At 41.8% G+C, this 27,051-nt stretch overlaps 1 protein-coding gene and 1 pseudogene across 1 annotated transcript in view; one reads left to right on the top strand and one right to left on the bottom strand.

Annotated features, from left to right (window-relative positions):
- Positions 1 to 27,051, top strand: part of NUDT3 (nudix hydrolase 3) — a 114,825-nt gene that overhangs the window by 46,109 nt on the left and 41,665 nt on the right. The window contains exon 2 of the mRNA XM_027958423.3: positions 17,606 to 17,716. Within this exon, the coding sequence (XP_027814224.1) occupies positions 17,606 to 17,716 (111 nt within the window). The remainder of the gene's footprint in view (positions 1 to 17,605; positions 17,717 to 27,051) is intronic.
- On the bottom strand, positions 3,338 to 26,673 carry LOC121817348 (large ribosomal subunit protein uL23-like; annotated as a pseudogene).

The raw sequence follows: 27,051 nt of genomic DNA, 5'->3' as shown, positions 1-27,051 counted from the left end.
ATCTATACATTCCAGTGTGCATGAATTATATGTCTTACAACAAAACACACAGTGTTAATAATCAAAATGACAGAAATATGAATTTGACTGTCTTATCAATTAGTGGCATCATTTTACAGAAAAATAAATCTTTCATGTGACTTCAGAGAAATCTTAAATTGTACTTAGTTGTTTTATGGTTAATGGTACTGTTAATTTGAAACTATTATAGGACAACTCAAATAGATAATTATCTTATTATTTTCAGCATAAAATACAAGAAGTTAAAATCAGTCATGTCTGACTCTCTGCAACCCCATGAACTGGTGCCTACCAGGCTCCTCTGTCCGTGGGATTTCCCAGACAAAGATACTGGAGTGGGTTGCCATTTCCTCCTCCAGGGGATCTTCCTGACCCAGAGGTTAAACCCATGTCTCTTAGGTCATTGGCAGGTGAGTTCTTTACCACTAGCACCACTTGGGAAGTCCTTTAAAAAGCTTAGTAGGCTTTAATTTTGGGGGGCTTCAAAATTTTTTTTTTTTGGACTCCAAAATCATTGCAGATGTTGACTGCAGCCATGAAATTAAAAGATGCTTGCACCTTGGAAGAAAAGCTGTGACCAACCTAGACAGCATATTAAAAAGCAGAGACATTACTTTGCCAACAAAGGTCCCTCTTGTCAAAGCTATGGTTTTTCCAGTGGTCATGTATGGATGTGAGAGTTGGACTATAAAGAAAGCTGAGCGCCAAAGAATTGGTGCTTTTGAACTGTGGTGTTGGAGAAGACTCTTGAGAGTCCCTTGGACTGCAAGGAGATCCAACCAGTCCATCCTAAAGGAAATCAATCTTCAATAGTCATTGGAAGGACTGATGCTGAAGTTGAAATTCCAATATTTTGGCCACCTGATGCGAAGAACTGACTCATTGGAAAAGACCCTGATGCTGGGAAAAATTGAAGGCAGGAGGAGAGAGGGACGACAGAGGGTGAGATGGTTGGATGGCATCACCGACTTGATGGACTTGAGTTTGAGTAAGCTTCGGCAGTTGGTGATGGACAAGGAAGCCTGGTGTGCTGCAGTCCATGGAGTTGCGAAGAGTCGGACGTGTCTGAGCAACTGAACTGAGGCTTTAAATATGAAATGGAAATATTCATATGACCTGTAACTTATTTTTCTTTTCAATTATTATTCTTTTTTTTTTTCTCTAATAATACATATTTCCTGTCTGTTATTGAAAAAGTGACAGTGATGTTAAGGAACAGTGACAACACAGTGGCAGCCATTACTCATATCAAGGTCTCTAAGTATTATTTCCCACTAAAAGGAGCCAAGGCTTCTTAGAGAAATAGCTGAATTCAGATCTGGAACAAGAAATAACTTAACACGAGCCTGAGATACTTTACAATGACAAAAAGCAAGAAAACTGAGATTAAAGATTTATGTCAAAAAGATATGAGATAAAATTTGTAAAAATTACTGGTAGAATCTTAGTGGTGGGCACATAAGTGATTACCATATAATTCTTTGAACTGAGTTGTATGTTTAAAAACTTTTATAATGAAGTACTAAGTGCTATTTTGCCCCTCCTACCATCTTGTTGGGGCTTCTCCTTTGCCCTTGGATGCCGAGTATCTTTTTTTGCTGGGATCCAACATTCTCCTGTCGATGGTTGTTCAGCAGCTAGTTGTGGATCTTGGTGTTCTCGCAGGAGAAGATGGCGCCTGTCCTACTCTGCCATCTTACATGTAAGGCCACTGTAGGGAGGGAACACACCCCCACCCATCAGCAGAAAATTAGGTTAAAGATTTACTGACCGTGGCCTTGCCCACCAGAGCAGAGCAAGACCCAGTTTTAGTCACAGCCAGCCTTTCCCACAGGGAGGCTTCCACAAGCCTCTTATCCTCATCCATCAGAGGGCAGACAGAATGAAAGCCACAATCACAGAAAATTAACCAAATTGATCACATAGATCACATCCTTGTCTGACTCAATGAAACTATGAGCCATGCCACGTAGGGCCACCCAAGATGGACCAGTTATGGTAGAGAGTTCTGACAAAACGTGGTCCACCTGAGAAGGGAATGGCAAACCACGTCAGCATTCTTGCCTTAAGAACCCCATGAACCGTATGAAAAGGCAAATGGATATGACACTGAAAGATAAACTCCCCAGGTCAGTAGACGCTCAATATGCTACCAGAGAAGAGCAGAGCAGTACCTCCAGAAGAGATGAAGAGGCTGAGTGAAAGTGGAAGCAACGCCCAGTTGTAGATGTGTCTGGTGGTGAAAGTAAAGTCTGATGTTGGTGAAGAACAGTATTGCATAGGAACCTGCAGTGTTAGGTCCATGAATCAAGATAAATTTGGAAGTGGTCAAACAGGAGATGGCAAGAGTGAACATCAGCATTTTAGGAATCAGTGAACTAAATGGCCTGGAATGGGTGACTTTAACTCAGTGACCGTTACATTTACTACTGTGGGCAAGAATTCCTTAAAAGAAATGGATTAGACCTCATAGTCAACAAAAGGGTCCAAAATGCAGTACTTGGGTGCAGTCTCAAAAACGACAGCATGATCTCTGTTCGTTTCCAAGGCAGACTATTCAGCATCTCAAGTCATCCAAGTCTGTGCCCCAACCACTAATGCTAAAGAAGCTGAAGTTGAACAGTTCTGTGAAGACCTAGAAGACAAATGCAGTGTATGAACCTAGTTTGGGTCTTCATTTAAATAAGCCAGTTGTAAAATAGCATTTTTGAAGCAATTGGAAATAGTTGAATATGGCCTGTTCATTAGATGATTATAATAAATTATTAATTTTGCTGGGTATAATAGTGATGTTGTGGTATATTTTTTTAAAGCCCTACATCCTCCATACTTGTTATTTACCATCGTGACCTGGAAACTCTCCTAGCCTTTGCATCAGTTCTCAAGCTTTTTTTTTTTTAAATCTCTGAATCCTTTTACACTCTTAAACATTACTGAAGGTCCCCCCAAAAGCTTTTGTTTGTGTAAATTTTATCATCAGTATTTATTATATTGCTTCCTGGGTTGTGGCTCAGGGTGAAGAATCCACCTGCCAATGCAGGAGACGCAGATTCTGTCCCTGAGTCAGGAAGATCCCTTGGAGACGGAAATGGAAACCCACTTCATTATTCTTGCCTGGAAAGTCCCATGGACAGAGTAGCCTGATGGACTGCAGTCCATAGGGTTGCAAAGAGTTGGACATGATTGAGTGACTGAGCATGCAAACAGTGGATACTTGGAGGTTCGTTGTATTTTTTCTCTACTTTTGTGTATGTTTGGAATTTTCTAAAATAAGTTTTTATTTATTTATTTTTTATTTTTATTTTTTTATAGTGAAAACTTTTATATTTGAAATTAGCCAGCTGGACTCAGTTTAGATGATCCCAATTTTGTTGGCAACATCCAAAGCATCATAGTCAGGAGCCAGTCGAACATATGCCTTCTTCTCTCCATCAGGCCTGATCAGAGTATTGACCTTGGCCATGTCAATGTCATAGAGCTTCTTCACAGCCTGTTTGACTTGGTGTTTGCTGGCCTTGACATCCACAATGAACACCAGTGTGTTGTTGTCTTCTATATTCTGCATGGCTGACTCGGTGGTGAGGGGGAATTTGATGATAGCATAGTGGTCAAGTTTGTTTCTCCTAGGGGCACTCTTCCGAGGATATTTGGGCTGCCTCCTGAGCCACAGCGTTTTGGGCCGCGGAAGGTGGGTGACGTCCGGATCTTCTTTTTCTTGTGGCTGTGGACACCTTTCAACACTGCTTTCTTGGCCTTCAAAGCTTTTGCTTTGGCTTCAGCTTTAGGAGGGGCAGGGGCTTCCTTCTTCGCCTTTGGCACCATCTTCATGAAAAGGCTAAAATAAGTTTTTTAAAATACCACGTGGTCATTAAAAAAAAGGAGGCTCTTTGGTATGTAGTGATGAAATGATCTCCATGGTGTATGTGAAAAAAGGTGGAACTCTGATGATGAGTTACTATCTGTGTTAATAACGAGGGAGGAAAATATTCAAGAAAGTTTCATTAGGAAGCAATTAGGAGACAGAGGTGGGAGAGAAGGTGGGAGATGAAAGAGAAGACTTGCTTCTCAACTGTCTGTCCTCTTGTACTTTTTTTTTTTTAGCTTGTGCAGTGTGTATCATTGAAGAAAAGTGGAATTGAAAACTATAATTTTAGACACACAACTGTGTACATTTAGAATAATAGAATATTAATGCTGGAAGTGGTTTAGGAATTAACTGGAGTACCTCATTTTAAAACTGAGAAAGATGAAGTATAGCTTTTTTTCCCCCAGTTGTGTGGCTAATTGGTATAAGGCATACCTGTGATCCGTGTCTCCTTACTGTCCTCCTCTAAAAAGTAGACAGCGTATAACTGTGTTTTAAACTTCAACTTTTTATATTAGGTGGAAATTTGATTAATATGTTGATGCTACTTTGGGGACATAGTACCTGCTTTTTCACACTGTGTTCATATAGTCCTGAGCCTGTGTGGGAAAATAATGTAGTTTATGGATATCAGAAATGCTGTTCCTGTAGCTCTATTTATTTTTAATGAACTCAAGAAACTCAGGCATTCTAAATATTTCATTCACTCCATTTGGCTGTCAGAAATTTCCTTGGGAATAATGCTTGGCATTCTTTTTGTCCAGTTATAAAAATCTGAAATGCTTGTTCTAAAATATTCAAGCTATACACAAGGTTTTAATGTGCAATGCCTCCTCCTCCTCAGTGTCGCCAAGTGTACTGTACAGAGGCAGCCATTGTTTCTCAGGTGAATTCTTTCAAATCAATGTTTAAGTTGAGCTTTTAGAAGTTCCCATAATATATAGAGAGTGTAGGAAGCTTAACTTTTCCTGTAATATCTCAGACTGTTTCTCCTACCAGCTTCCAGATTCAAGCTTCTGAAACACAAGTGAGATTGCCGTCTCCCTCCTCAAAAACCAAGGATTCCCAGTTGCGTTCAGTTACTGTAACTCTTTGATGTGCTTCCTGTATGAACTTTTTATACTAGTCTCAGTTAATTTATCAGCTTCCTCTGTTGCCCTCTTCCTCCTTCCCATCTTGCACCCTTCACCATATTAAACTGCCTGAATTTCTCAGCATTCTCTGGCTATAATATACTGTTTCCTGCATGTGTGGCTGTGTGATTGCAGTGCCCATTGCCTGGAAACCTCTCCTTTCTGGGCTCAGTAAATTTCTCCTCTAGGTTCAGCTCGAATGTTCGCCCTTGAGAAGTATTCTGGAATCATCTCAGAATCTTCTTTCCGTTGTAATAGTACTTACCAACATGATGCTGTGGCTGCTTGGGCCCTTTGTTAGATCAAGGGTTGGCAAACTTTTTCCATAAAGGACTAGATACTAAATATTTTTGGCTTTGTGGGTCATGTGATCTCTGGGAGGACTACTCAGTCATCTGGCAGTCAGAGTCAGGCATATATACTGGTTTGAATCCTGGCTCAGTGCTCACCCTTTTGTACCCCTCACCACATTACCAAATCACCTAAAACTTGGTTTCCTCATCACTGTAATGGTAAAAATTACATAATGCCTGACTTGTATGGTGGTTTCAAAATTAGGGATAGTACATTAAAAGTAGAATGTAAAATGGTAGCACCTAACACAAAATTAGAGATACCAAGGGAACATTTCATGCAAAGATGGACTCGATAAAGGACAGAAATGGTATGGACCTAACAGAAGCAGAAGATATTAAGAAGACGTGGCAGGAATACACAGAAGAACTGTACAAAAAAGATCTTCACGACCCAGATAATCACGATGGTGTGATCACTCATATAGAGCCAGACATCCTGGAATGTGAAGTCAAGTGGGCCTTTAGAAAGCATCCCACCAAACAAAGCTAGTGGAGGTGATGGAATTCCTATTGAGCTATTTCAAATCCTGAAAGATGATGCTGTGAAAGTGCTGCACTCCATATGCCAGCAAATTTGGAAAACTCAGCAGTGGCCACAGGACTGGAAAAGGTCAGTTTTCATTCCAATCCCAAAGAAAGACAATGCCAAAGAATGCTCAAACTACCGCACAGTTGCGCTCATCTCACATGCTAATAAAGTAATGCTCAAAATTCTCCAAGCCAGACTTCAGCAATACATGAACCGTGAACTTGCTGATGTTCAAGCTGGTTTTAAAAAGGCAGAGGAACCAGAGATCAAATTGCCAACATCCGCTGGATCATGGAAAAAGCAAGAGAGTTCCAGAAAAACATCTATTTCTGCTTTATTGACTGTGCCAAAGCCTTTGACTGTGTGGATCGCAATAAACTGTGGAAAATTCTGAAAGAGATGGGAATACCAGACCACCTGACCTGCCTGTTGAGAAACCTATATGCATGTCAGGAAGCAACAGTTAGAAGTGAACAGGGAACAACAGGCTGGTTCCAAATAGGAAAAGGAGTACGTCCAGGCTGTATATTGTCACCCTGCTTATTTAACTTCTATGCAGAGTACATCATGAGACACGCTGGACTGGAAGAAATACAAGCTGGAATCTAGAATGCCGGGAGAAATATCAATAACCTCAGATATGCAGATGACACCACCCTTATGGCAGAAAGTGAAGAGGAACTAAAAAGCCTCTTGATGAAAGAGGAGAGTGAAAAAGTTGGCCTAAAGCTCAACATTCAGAAAACGAAGATCATGGCATCCGGTCCCATCACTTCATGGGAAATAGATGGGGAAACAGTGGAAACAGTGAGAGACTTTATTTTTTTGGGCTCCAAAATCACTGCAGATGGTGACTGCAGCCATGAAATTAAAAGACGCTTACTCCTTGGAAGAAAAGTTATGACCAACCTAGATAGCATATTCAAAAGCAGAGACATTACTTTGCCGACTAAGGTCCGTCTAGTCAAGACTATGGTTTTCCCTGTGGTCCTGTATGGATGTGAGAGTTGGACTGTGAAGAAGGCTGAGCGCTGAAGAATTGCTGCTTTTGAACTGTGGTGTTGGAGAAGACTCTTTTTTTTTTTTTTTTTTTTTTTGGGGAAGACTCTTGAGAGTCCCTTGGACTGCAAGGAGATCCAACCAGTCCATTCTGAAGATCAGTCCTGGGTGTTCTTTGGAAGGAATGATGCTAAAGCTGAAGCTCCAGTACTTCTGACACCTCATGTGAAGAGTTGACTCATTGGAAAAGACTCTGATGCTGGGAGGGATTGGGAGCAGGAGGAGACAGGGACGACAGAGGATGAGATGGCTAGATGGCATCACCGACTCTATGGACGTGAGTTTGAGTAAGCTCTGGGAGTTGGTGATGGACAGTGAGGCCTGGCGTGCTGCAATTCATGGGGTCGCAGAGTGGGACACGACTGAGCGACTGAACTGAACTGAATGAACTGAACACAAAATGGGCACAGAATAAATACTACCTGCTGTTGTTTTTATTTATTCCCCCTAGTGTTAGTCTCCCTTCACTTCCTGCAGCTTTTCAATATTTCTAAGAGTTATGGGGAGGAGTTCAGGTTTACAGGAACAACTCAAACATTCTGGTAGGTTATGTTCGTACAGTGTGATCCAGCAACTTTAAGTCTTCTTTATATAACCTGTAAATACAGCCAAGTTAACTGGGTTTCTTTAGTCATCTTTTTCAAAATTAAAAAAAGTCATTGAAAACCAGGTAATATACAGTGCAGTGTGTTAACATTTGGACATTCATTTGGAAAGGCAGGGCAGGCCACTCAGTCACTTAGAACTCGAGCAGTATACTTCATCCCTGGGATGCATACTAAGGCGTGATATCTGTTCTTAAAATACCTTGTTCCTACAGAAGTAAAAACTGTAGAATATCTGTTCATAGCACAGTCCTTGTACTTGGCAGGGAATTTCCTCTTTTGTTAAATAAACAACCTGGTTAGCTAGAAAATGAAGGGATTTTGAAAACTGTTTCTCTTTATTTGTTGTTCCTTTTTGGCAGTATTTTGAGCTGTGCAGGAAAAAAAAATGAGCTTAAGGGTAAATGACTGTAAAACTCAAAGAACTGAAGCTACTAGTGCTTGGCCTCATGGTAATTTGTTGACTTAATTTGAACAAGTCATTTCACCTCATACTCAGCTTTACTCATCTTTTAAACATTTTATAGGGTCCTTGTGTCCAATAATTTGTGTAGCTGTTCTTTAAAACATTCTGTAAAAAAACAGTAAATTTATCTGGAATCCAAGTGCAGATAACATTCACTATTCAGTTCAGTTCAGTCGTTCAGTCATGTCTGACTCTTTGTGACCCCATGAACTACAGCACGCTAGGCCTCCCTGTCCATCACCAGCTCCTGGAGTTCACCCAAACCCGTGTCCATTGAGTCAGTGATGCCATCCAACCATCTCATCCTCTGTTGTCCCCTTTTCCTCCTGCCTTCAATCTTTCCCATCATCAGGGTCTTTTCAAATGAGTCAGCTGTTTGCATCAGGTGGCCAAAGTATTGGAGTTTCAGCTTCAGCATGAGTCCTTCCAATGAACACCCAGGACTGATCTCTCCTTTCGGATGGACTGGTTGGATCTCCTTGCAGTCCAAGGGACTCTCAAGAGTCTTCTCCAACACCACAGCTTATAAAAGCATCAATTCTTCGGCCCTCAGCTTTCTTCACAGTCCAACTCTCACATCCGTACATGACCACTGGAAAACCATAGCCTTGACTAGACGGACCTTTGTAGGCAAAATAATGTCTCTGCTTTTTAATACGCTATCTAGGTTGGTCATAACTTTCCTTTCAAGGACCAAGCGTCTTTTAATATCATGGCTGCAGTCACCATCTGCAGTGATTTTGGAGCCCAGAAAAATAAAAGTCAGCCACTGTTTCCCTATTTATTTGCCATGAAGTGTTGGGACTAGATGCCATGATCTAGTTTTCTGAATGTTGAGTTTTAAGCCAACCTTTTCACTCTCCTCTTCCACCTTCATCAAGAGGCTCTTTAGTTCTTCTTCACTTTATGCTATAAGGGTGGTGTCGTCTGCATATCTGAGGTTATTGATATTTCTCCCAGCAATCTTGATTCCAGCCTGTGCTTCCTTCAGCCCAGTGTTTCTCATGATATACATTCACTATTATGTTGATCTTATTTTTATGAAGGGACACATGAATGGTTAGAATGGGCTTGACTGTAGAAGCAGTTTGCATGGCATGTCACGGATTTGATAGGGTGCAGCCCTTGTGCCATCTGGGCAACCAGCAGAGCTGTCTGGTAGTAATGACGTTGAGGGGCTGTCAAATGCCAGGGGCATCACGTTGTTGGAAATTATATTAAGTGCATTATTGCCTGCAGTTTTCTGGAAATTAGTAATACATCTAAAATATATAGCTTGCCAATCAGGATTTTCCATGTTGTAGATTATCACCATAGATAATTGATTTTTTTTTTTTTTAAGAAAATTATTTCCAGGGAATTCCCTGGCAGTCCAGTAACGGTTAGGATTCTGCTTTTACGGAGCATATAGAGTGCTTTTTCCATTGTTGAAAACCCGGGTTTCATTCTTGGTCGGGGAACTAAGATCCCAGAAGCCATGCAGTGTGGCCAAAAAAAAAAAAAAAAGTTTCTAGAACTTTAACATGGAATAGGATTTAGAAAAGGCAGAACCACCAGAGAGCAAATAGCCAACATCCACTGGATCATTGAAAAAACATGAGAGTTCCAGAAAAAATCTACTTCTGTTTTATTGATTATGCCAAAGCCTTTGGCTCTGTGGATCACAACAAACTATGGAAAATTCTGAAAGAGATGGGAATACCAGACCACCTTACCTGCACCCTGAGAAATCTGTATGCAAGTCAAAAAGCAACAGTTAGAACTGGACATGGAGTAAACAGACTAGCTCCAGTTTGGAAAAGGAGTACATCAAGGCTGTATATTGTCATCCTGCTTATTTAACTTTTATGCAGAGTACATTATGCAAAATGCCAGGCTGGATGAAGCACAAGCTGGAATCAAGATTGCCAGGAGAAATATCAATAACCTCAGATATGCAGATGACACCACTCTTATGGCAAAATGAAGAAGAACTAAAGAGCCTCTTGATGAAAGTGAAAGAGGAGAGTGAAAAAGTTGACTTAAAACTCAACATTCAGAAAAGTAAGATCATGGCATCCAGTCCCAACACTTCATGGCAAATAGATGGGGACACAATGGAAACAGTGAGAGACTTTATGTTTTGGGGTTTCAAAATCACTGCAGATGGTGACTGCAGCCATGAAATTAAAAGACGCTTACTCCTTGAAAGAAAAGTTATGACCAACCTAGACAGCATATTAAAAAGCAGAGACATTACTTTGCCGACTAAGGTCCGTCTAGTCAAGGCTATGGTTTTTCCAGTGGTCATGTATGGATGTGAGAGTTGGACCGTGAAGAAGGCTGAGCGCCGAAGAATTGATGCTTTTGAACTGTGGTGTTGGAGAAGACTCTTGAGAGTCCTTTGGATTGCGAGGAGGTCCAACCAGTCCATCCTAAAGGAAATCAGTCCTGAATATTCATTGGAAGGATTGATGCTAAAGCTGAAACTCCAATACTTTGGCCACCTGATGCGAAGAACTGACTCATTGGAAAAGACCCTGATGCTGGGAGGGATTGGAAGCTGGAGGAGAAGGGGACGACAGAGGGTGAGATGATTCGATGGCATCACTAACTCAATGGACATGAGTTAGAGTAAGCTCTGGGAGTTGTTGATAGACAGGGAAGCCTGGTGTGCTGCAGTCCATGGGATCGCAGAGAGTCGGACACGACTGAGCGGCTGAACTGAACTGAACCTAACACAAATCTACCCCTGCTATGTTATTGGCTGTGCGAAAGGAAACTTAGCAGAGGCCAAAGGGAGTGGACGATGGAGGGAATATGGATAGCTTCTCCAGCTAGAGCTGCCTGGCGTTAGTCTCATCCTGGCTGGAAAAGACTGAGAACATTGTTTCTCAAATCTCTCTTTCCCTCTTTTTTAGCTCCAGTCCAACACTTATATGATTTTCCTCTCGAATTATCCATTAGATGTCTCATTGAACCCTCAAATTCATGTTCAGAGGACAGTTTCCGTGTGGTTCCTGCCTCCACCCCACGTTTCACATTCTCTGGCCCACATCCTGTCAGTCACTGGCCCTGTGGACTCTTCCTTCTGTATTTCTGGAAATGTGTCACTTCCTTTCAACCCCCACTTTGATCCTCCTTCTTTCTCAGCCTGAATTAACTGCAGAAGTGAATTCTCTTACCAGGTTTGCCCATATCCAGCCCAAGTCAGAGTGATCTTTCTAAAACCCAAATTGGATTATGTCATTTCCTTGTTCTAAGGGCCTCAGTGACTTACTTATTATCTTCAGGTTTCAGTCCAAACTCTTTATAACTAGACCCTGCCTTTTTGTTCAACCTCTCTAACCTCATCTATATGCTCTCTGCATTCCTTTTTTTTAAAAGCAGTTGTTTGTTTCCTTAGTTACTGGTCCATTCTTTCATTTGCTCATCAGACATTTTTTGGCCACCTCTATATGTGGATCAGGGGCTGTACTTTAGGATTGGGTGTGAGGCAATCAACTGCACCGGTCCTTAGACCTTTCCCTGACCTTTCATACCATTAATCAGGATCTACTAGATTATGTTGCCTGTCAGCCATGGGCTTTCAAAGGCTCTGCTCCACACAGGAACTCTCTCCTGTTCAAGGGGCTCAGGCTTGCATCTACACCGACTGGAACTCACCACATTCTTGAACACTGTGACAGAGGAGGAGAGATACTGCACTGGCTTCTCCCTGTCCCAGCCCAAAAGTGACACATGTCTTTTCTGCTCGTATTTTATTATGCAAAACTAGTCAGATGGTCCCACCTAACAGCAAAAGGAGGCTGGATACTGTAGGCAAGAGCGTGAAATATTTACTGAGCGTTATGATGTGTAGTCACTGAAATGTAATCAGTCACCTGACTTCGTGTTGACCTTCAAATTTCTCAAGAGCTGGACCTGTATCTGCCTTGCTTTGTATCCTAAGCACAAAGCCGTATGGTAGGCTTCTGGTGGTTTTTGTTGTTGTTGAATGAGTGTCCTTTTTTTTCCAGATTTGTTTGTTTTATTTAGTTTTGGTTCTCCTGGATCTTGGTTGCTGCACAAGTTTTTCTGTAATTGCCTTGGGTGGGCTTCTCGTTGTAGCTCTTATTGTGGAGCAGGGGGTCTGGGGCTGCAGCAGTTGTGGCTGCTGGGCTCTCGAGCACAACCTCAGTAGCTGTGGTGCTGGGCTTAGCTGCTCCGCGGGATCTTTCCAGATTGGGGATCAAGCCCATGTCTCCCGTGTTGGCGGGTGGATCCTTTACCACTGAGCCACCAGGGAAGCCCCAAGTGTCCTTCTTCAACTTGAATTCAACTCAGATCACTTCCTTTAAGAATCTTCCCCTTACCACCTCCTACCATCTCCCTGCAACCTGACTTCAGTGTGGTTGTGATTTTCTCTGCATACCTCAACCAAAGCACTCCTCTCACTGTATTATATTCTTTTGGAAATTTCTATTAAGCAATTTAAAACTTAAGAAATAAAACATTACTGTTTTTTTAGCTGCAGCCCTTTATGTAAATCTCTCCAGATTAGGTTTATCATTCCCACCCATTTCTATATTTTTTCACTGCACACTTGACCCTAATCAACACTGATTTTTTTCTGTGTCCTTGAGGATACTAAGTTGTCATGAATCCAAGAATTCATATATGGGTGGGTGTGTTCTGTGGGTTTGTTTATCCATTTCTGCCTGAATATCACTTGTCTCCATGCAGAGAGCTTCGCAAAAGGTCTGATACTTGGTTGGCCAGTTCCCCACTTTGATCTGCCTCAGAATTGCAGAGGTTCTAATCTGCATCTCCAGTTCCTGGCTCCTTACAGTGCTTAATGAATATTTGTTGAATAAATGGCAATTTTTTTTTTCCTTAGAGCGTCATTTTCAGAATCTTTTAGGAGCTTTGCCATTTAATTTCATTTTAGATAATTTGTATTTAAAAGTCAAGCTTCAGAATAAGAATTTACTGAGCAAAACACCACTTATTGTAAGGCAGGAAGAAGTAAAGTCTCTAGCGAAAATAAAGGATATTTTGTTTTCAGTTTTTGCAATAAATTTTCAATGGGTTGTCAAGGAAACTTTCTGAGGAGAAGAACTATTTGCTGGTAATAGTGTTTGCTTTGAAGAATAACTACAAAGTAATGTGGCTGGCTTTCTCCAGCCTCAGTGTTACATGTAGTCTTACCTCATAGAGTCGTGCTTTGAATGTAAAAAGCAATCACACTGGCTGGATTTACTAGCTAATATTTCACGTTGATTGATATTTAGAAATTAAATTATACTCTGTGGTAGTTTCTTTTTCATTGCTTTAACTTTGAAATGTCTCTATAAAGTTCTTTCATTTCAACTGAAACCTAATTGGATGGCCCTAGTCAGCCTTTGAAACAAAAGATTAGGTTTAGAATGGCTGGTAAACACTTTGCCAAGAAGTGGGAGAACTGTAGGAAGAAAGACTACATGTTATTTATATACCAAATCAGTGAAGGATTAACCCTTTTTTCTACTTTTCCTTCTGAAATCTCCCTTGCAGATTAAATAGTTATGACATTATCTAAAGAGTCTTTGGAGGACTTTTTTTTTTTAACTTTTGGCTTGAATTAATAAATGTGCTTATATTTGGGTTTATTTTTTAATCAAATTTTTCAAAATGTATGATTGGCCACAGTTTTTGAGGAGAATGGGTATGGCAGTGATCCCCTTTTTCTTTTATGGGAATGCTTTGATATAATAATGAAACTAAGGATAGCCTTCTGGAAGGCCATTCCTCTGGAGTGTAGACTCTGATCAAGATAGTGGTGGCACTATTTAAGCTTTTAAAAAATTGCTGTGATTTGCATCCACCAGTCTGCTTTCTGTCTCTGTGTATTTACCTATTCTGCATATTTTATATAAATGGAATTATACATGATGTGACTTTTTTTTGAGTTTGGCTTTCACTTAACCATAATGTTGTCAAGGTTCATCCACTGTGTAACGTTTATCAGAATGTTATTCCTCTTTATGACTGGAAACTAATCTTTTTATGTACATGCCACATTTTGTTTATCCACTCATGCATTGATGGACATTTGAGTTATTTCTACTGTTCAGTTATTATGAATAATACTGCCATGAGCATTTGTGTCTGAGGGTTAGAGCACCTATTTTCCGTTCTTTGGGGTGTGGTATATACCTGGGAGCGGAATTGCTAGATGAGATGGTAATTTCATGGTTAACTTTTGGAGAAACCACCCGTTTTCCGCAGCGCCTAAACTGTGACATTCCTACCAGCAGTGTATGAAGATTCCAGTCCTCTGCATCCTTGTCAGTACTTGTTACTTTAAAAATTATAACCATACTAGTGGGTGTAAAGTGGTGTCTCCTGATGAGTTTACTTTGTACTTCTCTAGCGACTAATGATGTTGATCACATCTTTTCACGTGCTTGTTGGCTCTTTGTATATCTTCTTTGGAGAAATGCTGTTGGTCATTTTTTCCTTGAGTTGTAAGAGTTGCTTGTATATTTTGGATACCGGACCCTTATCAGATAATTTCCATGAATTTTCTCCCATTCTGTAGATCATCTTTTCACCTTCTTGATAATGTCCTTTGATGCACAGAAGATTGTAATTTTGATGACGTACAGCTCATCCATTTTTTGTTTTGTATCTCAGGTTTTTGTTGTCATGTCTTAAGGATTTGGCCTGTCTTAGCAAAGCCAGGATCATTAAGCTTTATCCCTGTTTGTAGGTTTAGCTCTTGGGTTTAGGGTGTTGGTCCATTTGGAGTTAATTTTTGTATATAATGTGAAGTAAGTGTCCAGTGAGGACTCATTTAAAAGCATAATTTTGTAAACTGCCACATGGTACTTCCTCCCTTCCGCCCTCCCTCCTCCCATCCTCTCGTACTACCGTTCTTCTTTTGGCCATGCTGCAAGGCTTGCAGAATCTTTATTACCTGACCAGGGATTGAACCTGAGCCCTAACCACTGCGCCACCAGGGAATTCCCTCACGTTGTACTTTTAACTTCCTTTGATTAAACATACATACACACCAACCAAGAACTATTACGGGTTTTCTTTTCTTTTTTCTTTTTCTTTTGGCTGTTCCTTGTGGCTCTTGGGATCTTAATTCCCCAACTAGGGATCAAACCTGTGTCCCTTGCAGTGGAAGTGCAGAGTCTTAACAACTGGACTGCCAGAGAAGTCCCAATTTTATATTATTTTAAGTTATTCCATGTTGTTTTACTTAAAGTAGAGTTTATATACATTAAAAAAAAAATAGTGCTTGTGAATTTAAGACAGTATTTTCTCAGTCCATGGGCTGTGACTGTATACGGATTCATGGATTTCCCTCTTATAGCTTGTGATCCCCTCTGTCTGCAGATCACAGATTTTGTAGAGCAGCATCAGGAGAATCTTATCATGACCGGAGGAAAGGGATTAAAGATGAAGAAAAAGGTCGTTTCCAAGGGCTGATGGTTGCAGAGAGCTTAAATGGGAGAGAGGGAATGACTGGAGGAGTTACCTGGCAGTCGGTCTCGGGGCCCAGGAGGGCCAGAGAGGAAGGAGTGGTTTCTTTCAGGCAGCAGAGGTGGCAGCAGAGTAGGAGGTGAGTGCTGGGGCCTGGCAGGGCAGATGGAGGATATAGTTTGGAATAGGGCCTGAGGCTCAGAAGACATCACCAGAAAGAGATTGTTTAGGGAGCAGTTGAAGATTCCTTTAGTTCTGGAAATAATACCAACTCAACTCCATCTCCAAATGAGGAGTAAAGCTAACTTTGTTTAACATCTGTCCTAGAGAGGGTTAAGGAAAAGGAACTAGGGAAGTTCTAGATTTTATTTTAACCATGACTGGAATTCTGCGTAAGTTTGAATTAGTAACCTATGTTCTGTATCAGTATTTGCGTTTGTTTGGTTCTTTTCACTTCTTTTTTGAAAATTAATTTCGCTTACAGCGTTGTGTTAGTTTCTGCTGTGCAGCAAAGTGGCTCAGTTACACAGATGCATATTCTTCTCCGTTATGGTTTATCACAGGATATTGAATATAGTTTCCTGTGCTCTACAGTAGGACCTTGTTGTTTATCCACCCTATATATAAGAGTTTGCATTTGCTAATCCCAAACTCCTAATCCTCCCCTCCAACACCGATGACCCCCCGCCCCCACCCCACACAACCACAAGTCTATTTTCTGTATCTGTGAGTCTGCTTCTGATAGGTTCATTTTTGTCATATTTTAGGTTCCACATACAAGTGATACCATATGGTATCTGTCTTCCTTTCTCTGACGTATTTCGCTTAGTGTGATAATCTTGGGTCCGTCCATGTCACACGAATGGCATTATTTCATTCTTCTTTTAGGACTGAATACCATACCACTGTCTGCGTGTAAATGTATACACACGCGCGCACACACCCTGCGTCCTCTTTGTCCATTCCTCTGTGGATGGGCGTTTAGGTTGCTTCCGTGTCTTGGCTAGTGTAAATAGTGCTGCTGTGCGCATAGGGGTGCGTGTGTCTTTTCGAGGTGTAGTTTTGTCTGAGTGCATGCCAAGAGTGGGATTGCTGGATTATCACATGGCAACACTGGTTTTAGTTTTTTAAGGTGCCTCCATACTCTTTTCCCTAGTGGCTGCCCTAATTTACATTCCCACCGATTGTGTAGGAGAGCTCCCTTTTCTCCACATCTTCTTCAGCATTTAGTTATTTATTATTAAAAATTTTTTTGGTTGCGCTAGGCCTTTGTTGCTGCATATAGTCTTTTCTCTAGTTGCAGAGCGCAGGGGCTCCTCTCTGGTTGTGGTGTGCAGACTTCTCATTGCAGCGACTTCTCTTGGTGCCGGGCACGTGCTCTAGAGCGCAAGGGCTTCAGTAGTTGTGGCCGCATGGGCTTAGTTGCTCCTTGGCATGTGGGATCTTCCCAGATCGGGGATCAAACCCAGGTCTCTTTACCACTGAGCCAGCAAGGAAGCCCTGTTTATATACGTTTTAGCGATGGCCATTAAGTGTCATTTCTTGATAAAAAGGTTCCTAGTAAAAGAATTCCAGTTTTACCTCAGCTGAAAGCATGACAACAAGAAATCTTCCTAGTCCTCATGTTGGTGAGAGCATCAGGTTCTCAGCACACGCTTAGAGCTTTGGGTTGTGAATAGTGTCAGCCTATGGCCGTCAGACGAATCGGGAACTGGGAAACACAGGACTGAGAACCTTGGAGGGAAGGTTGGGACTGTGGGGCCAGGGCCAGCTCTTCACAGTGCTCACAAGCTCATCAGTGCATCAGTGAAAGTCTCTGTTTTGTTTGTTTTGAGTGTTTTTGTCAGTTGCGTGTTCAGAGGGCTAAAGAGAAGGGAACAAAGGAAAGGGTCTACAGGGCAAGTGACTGAGAATCTGAGGGGTACACCTAATGGCCACTGGGTCAGATGCCCTTCTGCTGTTACTAGACACAGTGTCTGCTTTTTCAAACAGAAATGGAAGCTACCTTAAAGTGATTTGGAGAGCTATCAACAAAGAATGGGTCCTAGGTACTTTTATTTGTGTGGCGTTTAAACTCTAAATTTGTGTGAGTGTGGCTTTTTGAGTTTTAATGGCCCACGTGACCTTTGACTTTCAGGTGCTACTTGTGAGCAGCAGTCGTCATCCAGACCGGTGGATCGTCCCTGGAGGGGGCATGGAGCCGGAGGAGGAGCCGGGCGTGGCCGCAGTCCGAGAAGTCTGTGAGGAGGTACGCGCTGAGAACAGTGTGGCTGCACCGTGCATCCATCATGGCCCTGTAGTTCTTTACTTTATCACCACTCACTGCGTGAACAGACTCAGGGGCGCAGAGAGGAAGCGCTTAGCACTCACCGCATGCCTCCTTGATCAGAGAGGCGATGAGGTTGTGACATGGTGGTATTCACCAGGCTCTCTCTGCAAGGGGTGATCATAGTAGTGACTATGCGCAGTTACACCAGACAGCACTTTCCGATTGCCCTTGGGTCGCTGCCTGTTCTGCCTCTGTTACCTGTGGCAGAAGATTGAAAATCAGATAGTTCATCAGCCCTAAGAAATAAGAGAAGTAGGCAGTATTGATATAAGCAGCTTATTCTCGTTAATCTTTGCTTGAGACGAAGGTAGCGTTTGTTCTCCTTTGCTCCCTGGGTCCTGGCAGTAGAGCAGTGGCTAAAGCAGAAGTTCAGTTTGCTAGAAGCTGTTAAAGGTGCAGCTTGAGAGACAGCAGTATCTTCTTTTTTATTTGGTAACATGATACCATGTATGTTTTGAGTTCTTGGGCCATGCCCAGTGTATGTTACTGGATACTCTAAAATTAACAGTCAGAAGTCAGATCTTGGTGCTCTTCCTTCAAGGGCTTATAGTTTTGTTGGTGAAACTGAGAAACAAATTGCAGTTCAAAACCAGGAGGAAGGAACTAATGTTTCTCCATAGCCTCTTGTGGCAACACCACGCTCTGCTCTGCTTATGTTATCTCGTCTAGGAGTCCTGACTCAGTAGTGTAAGTTTCACCAGCCCCATTTGCTTGCCTTGGCCACATAGTGCTTTTTATAGGTCCATCTCCTTGTTCCAGAAGGGACTTAAGACTGATTCTAAGAACATACGAAACAGAGCTTAGAAAAGGTCTGAGTTCTGCCTTTCTTTTGGGTCTAGCCCTTGCTGAAGTCTTCTTAGACTAATTTCACTTTAGAATACCCAAGGAATTCTTTCCTTGCTCTGAAGTCCTGCAGTTATGTTGGCTTGTGACACTATTATTTTATCATATATTTGAGTATCTATAACTATATTGTAACCTCTGAGGACTAAGATTATGTTTCCTATTTTAAATCCTCCCTTCTTGTGCCTACTACACAGCTGGGTGAATAGAAAGTAATTAATACAAGCTTCTATGATAAATGGAACATAAAAATCCTGAAGAAATACCCCAGTTGAAAATTACCAGAGCTCTTTCTGGAGGATCTCAAAGGTTCGGCTAAGTGTGGTAGGGCCAGCTGGTGGACCTAAGCTGCATAGTTTCGATTTCAATCCAGTTGGCTCCTGTGGGTTCCCGGGCACCCAAGGCAAAAGTGATGTTTGACAGAGTTATTGCAGCTCTTTAGATTCACAGGTTGTTGGAAGACCTGAAATAGACTGATGGTTCTAGAATAGAGAGGAAGGAAAAAATTCCGAGACCTTGGGCAAACCTTGCTACTTGGTTTTAGAAGTTGTGGGGAGACGAGCTGACAGCTTTACCTCTGTAGAGCACATCTGGATTTGGCATCTTTCTCAGGAAAGGTTGTGTCAGCTGCTACTATGATTGTTTTGAGTACCACGGTGGAAATGTCCCTCGGCTATGCAAGTGCAGCTAAAGTGTAGAAAACTAGATGCTTGCAAAAGGGACTGCAGTGAGGGAGCTGGAAAGGATGTGCAGTCACCCTTTTGCTTCCTGGGAATGGCATACCAGCCTTCGGTAGGTAGAGGCAAGCATTTCAGTGGCTTACATCAAAATAAAATGTGGGGGCTGACTTTTCCAATTCTATGACTGCTAACAGAGAATAAAACTTGGAATCAGTGAGGATGTAGGTAGATGTTTTTGATTGTTCTTGAAGGGTAGTTTTGTAAGCAGAAATCACTATTCAGGGATTTATTTAGTTTTCAAAATGTCATAACTTTGTAAAAGCAGACATTCAAAAACTTAGTTCTTATCCTAATGCTTATACATCTGATGGCTGTATTATAAGCACAGGAGATTTTACTAGTCATTTTTAAGGGACCTTTGGATAATACCTAGGCCAGTTCATTGAAGACTTTCAGATGTTTCAGATTGCATTTATAAATTTAATTAACTGGATTGCTTTTTAAAGAACTTTAGTTGTCCGACTGAAAAAAAATGAAAATGTTATGAGGCTCCTTATCAGTAAAGTCCTGTGGATGTCGTGTGTTAAACTTATAGCTAAGATGAGTCTTAAATAGTGCCACAGTGCGGAGGTCCCTAACCTCTGGGATGTATGTAATGCCTGATAATCTGAGGTGGAGCTGATGTAATAATGATGGAAATAAAGTGTGTAATAAATGTTATGTTCTTAAACCATCCCAACCCGCCCCCCACCCCCCTAATTCCCCTGCTCCTGGTTCATGGAAAATTGTCTTCCATGAAAACAGTCCCTGATGCCAGAAAGGTTGGGGACCACTGCCATAGTATACATAAATTTACTAAGATTTTCAACTTAAAATTACCAGTCAGAAATAAGGTATTCAATTATACTTTCATAGTTGAGGTTACCATCAAATAAGCCGAATCATTTTAAACATTATAAAATCATAAAATAGGTCTGGCCTCCTTCACCTTTCCTGTTAAATGAGGCCAGGATTCAGAGTGTCCTGAAAGGAAAAGCTGGTCCAGTTACTATAGCTCGGTCAGGACTGCCACTTCACTGGACTTCCCTGGTGGCTCTGTGGTTAAGACACTGCAGGGGACATGGGTTTGAGCCCTGGTCAGGAAACTAGGATTCTACATGCCAAAAAATAGAAGGGCTGTAATTAAGCAAAGATGAATGGTCACGTGCAGTCCACCTGGGCGGTGGTGGGTATTGAGTGAGCCATCTGAAGTATCCGGCACACCGGGCTGATTTTGTGCTTCGCCCTGAAGGTCTTCTTCCCTGCAGTCTTTGTGATTCTGTCTTGTTCTCCCTGTGTGTTTCCATTGCAGTGTATTTCTAGCATTTTTTTTTTTTCCCTCACCATGCAGCATGTGGAATCTTAGTTCCCTGACCAGGGATCAAACCTGTGCCCTGCACTGGAAGACGGAGTCTTAACTGCCGGACCACCGGGAAGACCCTATCCAGCATCATCTTTATCATGTTTTATTCATGTCACTTGTCTAGGTGTCTTCTGTGCTAGACTTTACATTCTGAGTAGCCAGATTCTATTCCTTTTCAGTCACTGTTTAATCCCCAGTGCTTAACACATAACAAATGCTTAAGAAAGGAAGTGCTACAGTTTTGGGGGTGACCACTCGAGCAGCCGCATAAATGTGGTTGAGGTAGGCCCTTTTGGATGGCCAGGAGTAGGCATATATCTGCAGGTCCCTCGGTTAGCTGAGAGACAAGAATATGACAGTATCACAGCCGCTGCCCAGTCAGACTGTGCAGAGCTGGAAACTTAGGTCCTGATGCCCAGGCAGGCCTTCTCACAGTGGCTGGATGGACGGTGGGGGCGCAGGGCAGCTCTCGAGCCTGGTCGCCACCCCTCTCTTCCGCTGTGGAGGCGCTGCCGTCCTGAGCTCCTCCCAGGCTTGGCCCTGCTTGCCACTTCTTGTTCGCTGCTTTCCCTACCTTGTGTGCCACTGACCTGTCTGTTGACTCACTCTGTGTGTCTCACACTCAGCTTTCCTGAGAAGAGGACTTGATTGGTTACAATCTTCAGGCGTAGTTGCCAGGTCACATCCATTTCTAGCCATTTGAAGATGACTGATTTCTTATTCCTCTAACTGAGCTCAGAATGGCAAGGTCATGTGCTTTAAAAGCATTGCAGCCTGTGCTTAAGTAGTGCCTGCAGCAACTGGACCAGCGGTTCTGTGTGTGTAATAATACATTTATTAACACAGGGAAATATTTGCAGCAAATTCCCTAGAGATTAAAGTAGGTTATGAATCAGTGTTTATGATAGAAAACCACTTAGTGAAGAATAAATATGTATTTACTTGTGTAGAGAGAACAACATTGCAGGTGCCAAGCTCTGTTTAAGCATTTCGCATTTGTTGCCTCATTTTTTTCACCATACCTGATGAGGTAGTAACTATTATCATCTACATTTTATAGGTGAGAAAAAAGTGAGATTGAGTAATTTGTGCAAACTAACTGTGCCCGGCTAGATGTGCTCAATGTGAAATTTGAATCCAAAACATGTAGTCTTAGCACCCATACTCATAATGCCTTGAAAGAATGTCCACCAGATGTTCACAGTGGTTATCACTGGGTTAGCTCTTAGATTATCAAGTTTTCTGCATCAAACATATATTTGTTCCTAGGAAAACTTTCTGAATAAACGTGAATGTAATGAGGTTATTAAGTCAGTCTTAGGTACGGTAAAACTCAACCTGCTCTGAAACTTGGTTCAACCCAGCTTAAAATTTTTAGCATATTGCCTGAATCTCAGAAACAGATCAATCTGTAGCACTTGAGTCATTACCAATCACCACATTTTAAAGGACTGAACGCTTCCCTTTTGGCAACTTGCCTTCATTTTTCAGTTTTCTTAAAAGTCCTGCTGGAGTGATCCCTCAAAGGGCTGGAAGGACGAGGCTTTGTCCCAGGGCTGGCCACGGGCCTTGGTCCCAGTGCATCTCTAGTAGAGGCTTGTGTGAGCCAGCCATGTGATGTTCTCTCTGGAATAAAAAGGAAAAGCAGTTCTTTGTGTGATTTTCAGAGCTATTCTTTCTTGTTAATTCAATGGGAAAGGTGAAACTGCTGGCTGACAGGGAAGAAAGAGAAGCTGGATCTGAAACTGTTCTGTCTTCTGTGCAGCTGTTAAATTTCCATCTCTTTCACCCATTGTCACCTCAGGCAAACCAAGAGTGTTATCACAAAGATATAGAACATCTGAAAACAGAAACGGAAAAATTATGTGCATAGCTGCAGCTGTATTCTCTTCAAGGGTGACAGAGATGGGTACCTTCTGCCTTTAGAGAAATGTGGCCGGCGACAGAGTGTGGTCAAATGCCAGTTCCTTCTGTCTGCTGCCTCATGTCTGGGCAAGGTCCATATCCATCTCCATTTCTAGCATATAATCTATAAAGTTTCTGTAGGTATTAACCTTTGGCACAGACCTAGCTTTAAAAAAAAAAAACCTGTTCTCGGACCTCATCGCCTGTGTCCTTACACCTCGCTTCTCCTCTGCGCCTTCAGGCTCTGGCCATCTGTTGTTCCGCCACACAAACGCACAATCTTGGGAGATTCTTAGTGATGTCACTTTAAACCTCCTTGTACCTTGCTGCAATTCTTCAGGCTTTTGTTTTGGCCTGTGCTCCCCGTGCAGCTTGTGATATCTCAGTTCCCCAGCCAGGGATCGAACCCATACCTCCTGCACTGAATGTACGGTTTTAACCCCTGGATCACCAGGATAGAATTCCCTCACATTTTTTGATACACTGTCTTATATAGACATTTCACAGTGAGAGAGTCATTTCCTAGGCAGGTTGATAAGTCTAGGGGTCCCCAAGGAGAGAGAGGACTGGAATTCTCAAGGAGGAAGAAAGGACAAACGTTTTTTTTCCTTCTCTACATTCCTTAGGATTATGTAACAACAGTGTGTTATGCCTGAGGACAGTCTCTGGATTAAACCTTCTGGCTAATTCTGTTATCTTAAAATGTAAATTATGGGAGTAGGTCTGGTGAGGTCTTTACAACCTCCAGACATTCTTTGGATTCATTGGATTGTATATAAACTCATTGCTAATACTAACAAGGGGGTACTCTTTCTACCCCCTTCTGATGCCTATGTCAGAAGCTTTCTCTATCTCCTTTATACTTTAATAAAACTTTATTACACAAAAGCTCTGAGCGATCAAGCCTCGTCTCTGGCCCCGGATTGAATTCTTCTCCCCCGGGGGCCAAGAATCCTGGCGTCGTGATTCAACAACAACCTTTCAACAGCATATTTGATTTTATTCACCTTCATTTAAGATAGTGTTTTGAACATCTAGATGTCTTAATGTGGTACCAAGGATCATGGTTGCAAAGCTGTTTCTTGATTATCTCAGCCTTAAGTCAAACCCATCAAGAATTTATTGTAATCCTTCTTGATCTTGTTTTATTTTGAGATAAAAACATGGAAAATGAAACAGTGAACTTTATTTTAAGAATCTGTGTCTTTCTATCCTAATTCCTGTATTGTGTTCCCTGTCCTTCCAAAAAAAAAAGGTTGTATGCTCTTACATATGTAACATAGCAACCAGAAGGCTCCCTATGGTATCTCAGAACTGTTCGATAGAGAAGCGGTGTTTCCTGTTTCTTGTTATATACAAGCAGAACATTTGAAAAGCCTGTGACTACTGGGAAATAATTTGAAATGCTGTTTTTTCAACTTTTATTGGCTCATAGTGTTTGACTTTGTGGAGTGGAGAGAAAAGTGAAGGCTCTATATGACTGTGCTGTGTTTCATCTCTACTTCTGGCCCCAGCCTAAACAGTTGTGAAGGGAAAGTGGGCATATGGTATCATACAATCTATTAGGGAGATAGCATTAATTTTTTTTAAAGTGTCAGGACTTTAACCATAAAATATGTATCATAACATACTAAGAATATTTTCAGTCATTTCAGCATGGTAAATAAAACAGAGTAAAGGGATCTCTAGCTCATAAGCCCGTAGGGAAGCAGACAGGTGCTTGACCGTGGGTATAGCTCTGATAAAGTGGGGAGAGCCCACCCTAGGCCAGAGGCAGCTTCTCTCAGGCCCAGCCAGTATTCATGTGGCAATTAAGACCCAGTGTGACTCTGCTATTTTAAGAGAAGCATGAAAACTGGATTCTTAAGTGAGATCTCCTGATCTTTCAATGTAGACATTGAAATTAAAAATTGTTTTTAAAGTGTTAATCAAATAATATATCCATAGTGAAAGTGGAGTTGCTCAGTCGTGTCCGACTCTGCGACCCTGTGGACTGTAGCCCACCAGGCTCCTCCATCCATGGGGTTCTCCAGGCAAGAATACTGGAGTGGGTCGCCATTTTCTTCTCTAGGGGATCTTCCCGACCCAGGAATCGAACCCACGTCTCCCGCACTGCAGGCAGACGCTTTACCCTCTGAGCCGCCAGGGAAGCCCTAATATACGCATAGCAGATTAAAGCAACAGTGATAGTGCTGAAAGGCTCATAACGGAAACCAGCCAAAAGGCATGTTCTTAATTAGGTGTATGATCTGTGTTACAGATTTTTACTTTAGTTTAAACTGTAAACTGGTAAGCCTCCAAACTTTTGGAAGAAGATAGTTTTATTTTTCAGTCTCCTACATGATGAATGACGTGGAGAAGAAAATGACAACCCACTCCACTAATGTTACCTGGAAAATCCCATGGACAGAGGAGCCTGGCAGGCTACAGTCTATGGGGTCGCAAAAGAGTCGGACACAACTGAATAACTGAACAACAGGAACAACAGCATGATGAATGAAGGCAAATAAAGGCTTTTAACCTTGGGAGCATTGCACTGTTTAATAGGAGTGTCAGCACGAGAAACTGCATCCAGATGTAAGTTACTGTAAATCTCAAGAGCGATCACAAACCAACCCTGTTTATTTGTTGAAAATCAGGCTTTGTTTAGATAGCATTTTCTGAATTTCTGTCACTTAATTTTTAAGGAACTCCAAATCACATGAATATGAGATACTGATAACAATGTTCTGTGTGCTGTGCTTAGTCACTCGGTCGTGTCCGACTCTTTGCAGCCCTGTGGACTGCAGCCTGCCAGGCTCCTCTCTCCCTGGGATTCTCCAGGCAAGAACACTGGAGTGGGTTGCCATGCCCTCCTCTAGGAGATCTTCCCAACCCAGGGATCAAACCCAGGTCTCCCACATTGCAAGCAGATGCTTTACCGTCTGAGCCACCAGGGAAGCCCAAGAATACTGGAGTGGGTAACCTGTCTCTTCTCCAGGGGAACTTCCCAATAATAATGTACTTGTATGGCTATGTGCTATGTGAGCTAAGTCACCTCAGTCGTGTACGACTCTGTGACCCTATAGACTGTAGCCCACCAGGCTCCTCTGTCCATGGGATTCTCCAGGCAAGAACACTGGAATGGGTTGCCATGCCCTCCTCCAGTGTATGGCTATGTGCACCTATAGATTTATCTTTAAAATTGATTTAAGGGAATTCCCTGGCAGTCCAGTGGTTCAGATACCACAGTTCCACTGCAGAGGGCCCAGGTTCAGTCCCTGGTCTGGGAGCTAGGATCCCACAAGCCATGTGGCCAAAATTAAATAAATAGATTAAAAAATAGCAAAAGATCTTTCTATATGTTTGAAATTTTTAAAAATAAAAAGTTAGGAACAAAGTAGACATATATATCATTTGCCAGCTATACTCAGAAGCTTCAGGAGGAAACCATGAAGTACAACAATATGATGGATGTCACTTTCCCCAAGAAAATATATGTTTTTATAAGTACTACCATATCTTTGTTTTTACTTTGTAAGAAGGTAGTTATTTTTAGCTTCTTTGGTCAAAGCATTATAAAATGTAAGAATCATGTCTATTAATACATTGTATATAATTATCTTATCATTTATTCTTCTCCAAGAATTTAGTGGGAAATATGGTTCAGTGATAAAACGTTTCAAGGAAGCCTTTGTTCACCTGACACATGCATACGTGTTTGTGTTTGGGAGCATATTTATTCTGCCCTCCTAGAAAATCATACGCACAAGAGTTAAGAGCGAAAGAAGTTAAGAGCTTTTCCTTAGAAAAAATCATTTAGAATATATAAAACGAACAGAGAAAACATACCATGTCTTAGATGGAAGCTGGGTTGAAGCTGTTTTATGTTAGAGGGCAGATTGAATCCCGCAGATCTCTGGCAAAGGCCCTTAAGTAAATCCGTGTTGAATCTCCTGTTTCTGGCAGCTGAGAACTTAGAAAGGGCCTTTCCTCTCAGTTACAGTTCAGGGATGAAAGGAGACCTTGGCATCGACACCGCCTCCAGTGCAGGGCTTGGCTGAGGCAGCTGTGATAATCCCTCTGCTCAGTTTTTGCTCTGTGCTCACATGACCAGGAGTCGAATTCAGCTCTGGCCCCAGAGCAAGGAAGGCCTCTCTCTCCTTTCAGAGGAGGGCGCCTCTCTGCTCCCAGGCAGCTAAGAAATAGTCAATGGCTACTCCTAGGTTACTTCCATAATGATTTCTGGAGTCAGCCTTAAAACGGTTGAGAATTTTTAGTGACTGTCAGTTTGGCGTTTGTAAAGCTATTTAATAGATACTCTTGACTTTATGAAAATAGATTCAGTATTACATTTTTTTGTTAGTGACTGTGTTAAATACACAGATGCTTTTGACTAGAAATTTCCATTAGAATGATTTGTAGACATTTTAATCTTAGGAATA

This window comes from Ovis aries, chromosome 20, assembly GCF_016772045.2.
Source record: "Ovis aries strain OAR_USU_Benz2616 breed Rambouillet chromosome 20, ARS-UI_Ramb_v3.0, whole genome shotgun sequence".
NCBI lineage: Eukaryota > Metazoa > Chordata > Mammalia > Artiodactyla > Bovidae > Ovis > Ovis aries.
This window is presented reverse-complemented; position numbering and strand designations above follow the sequence as displayed.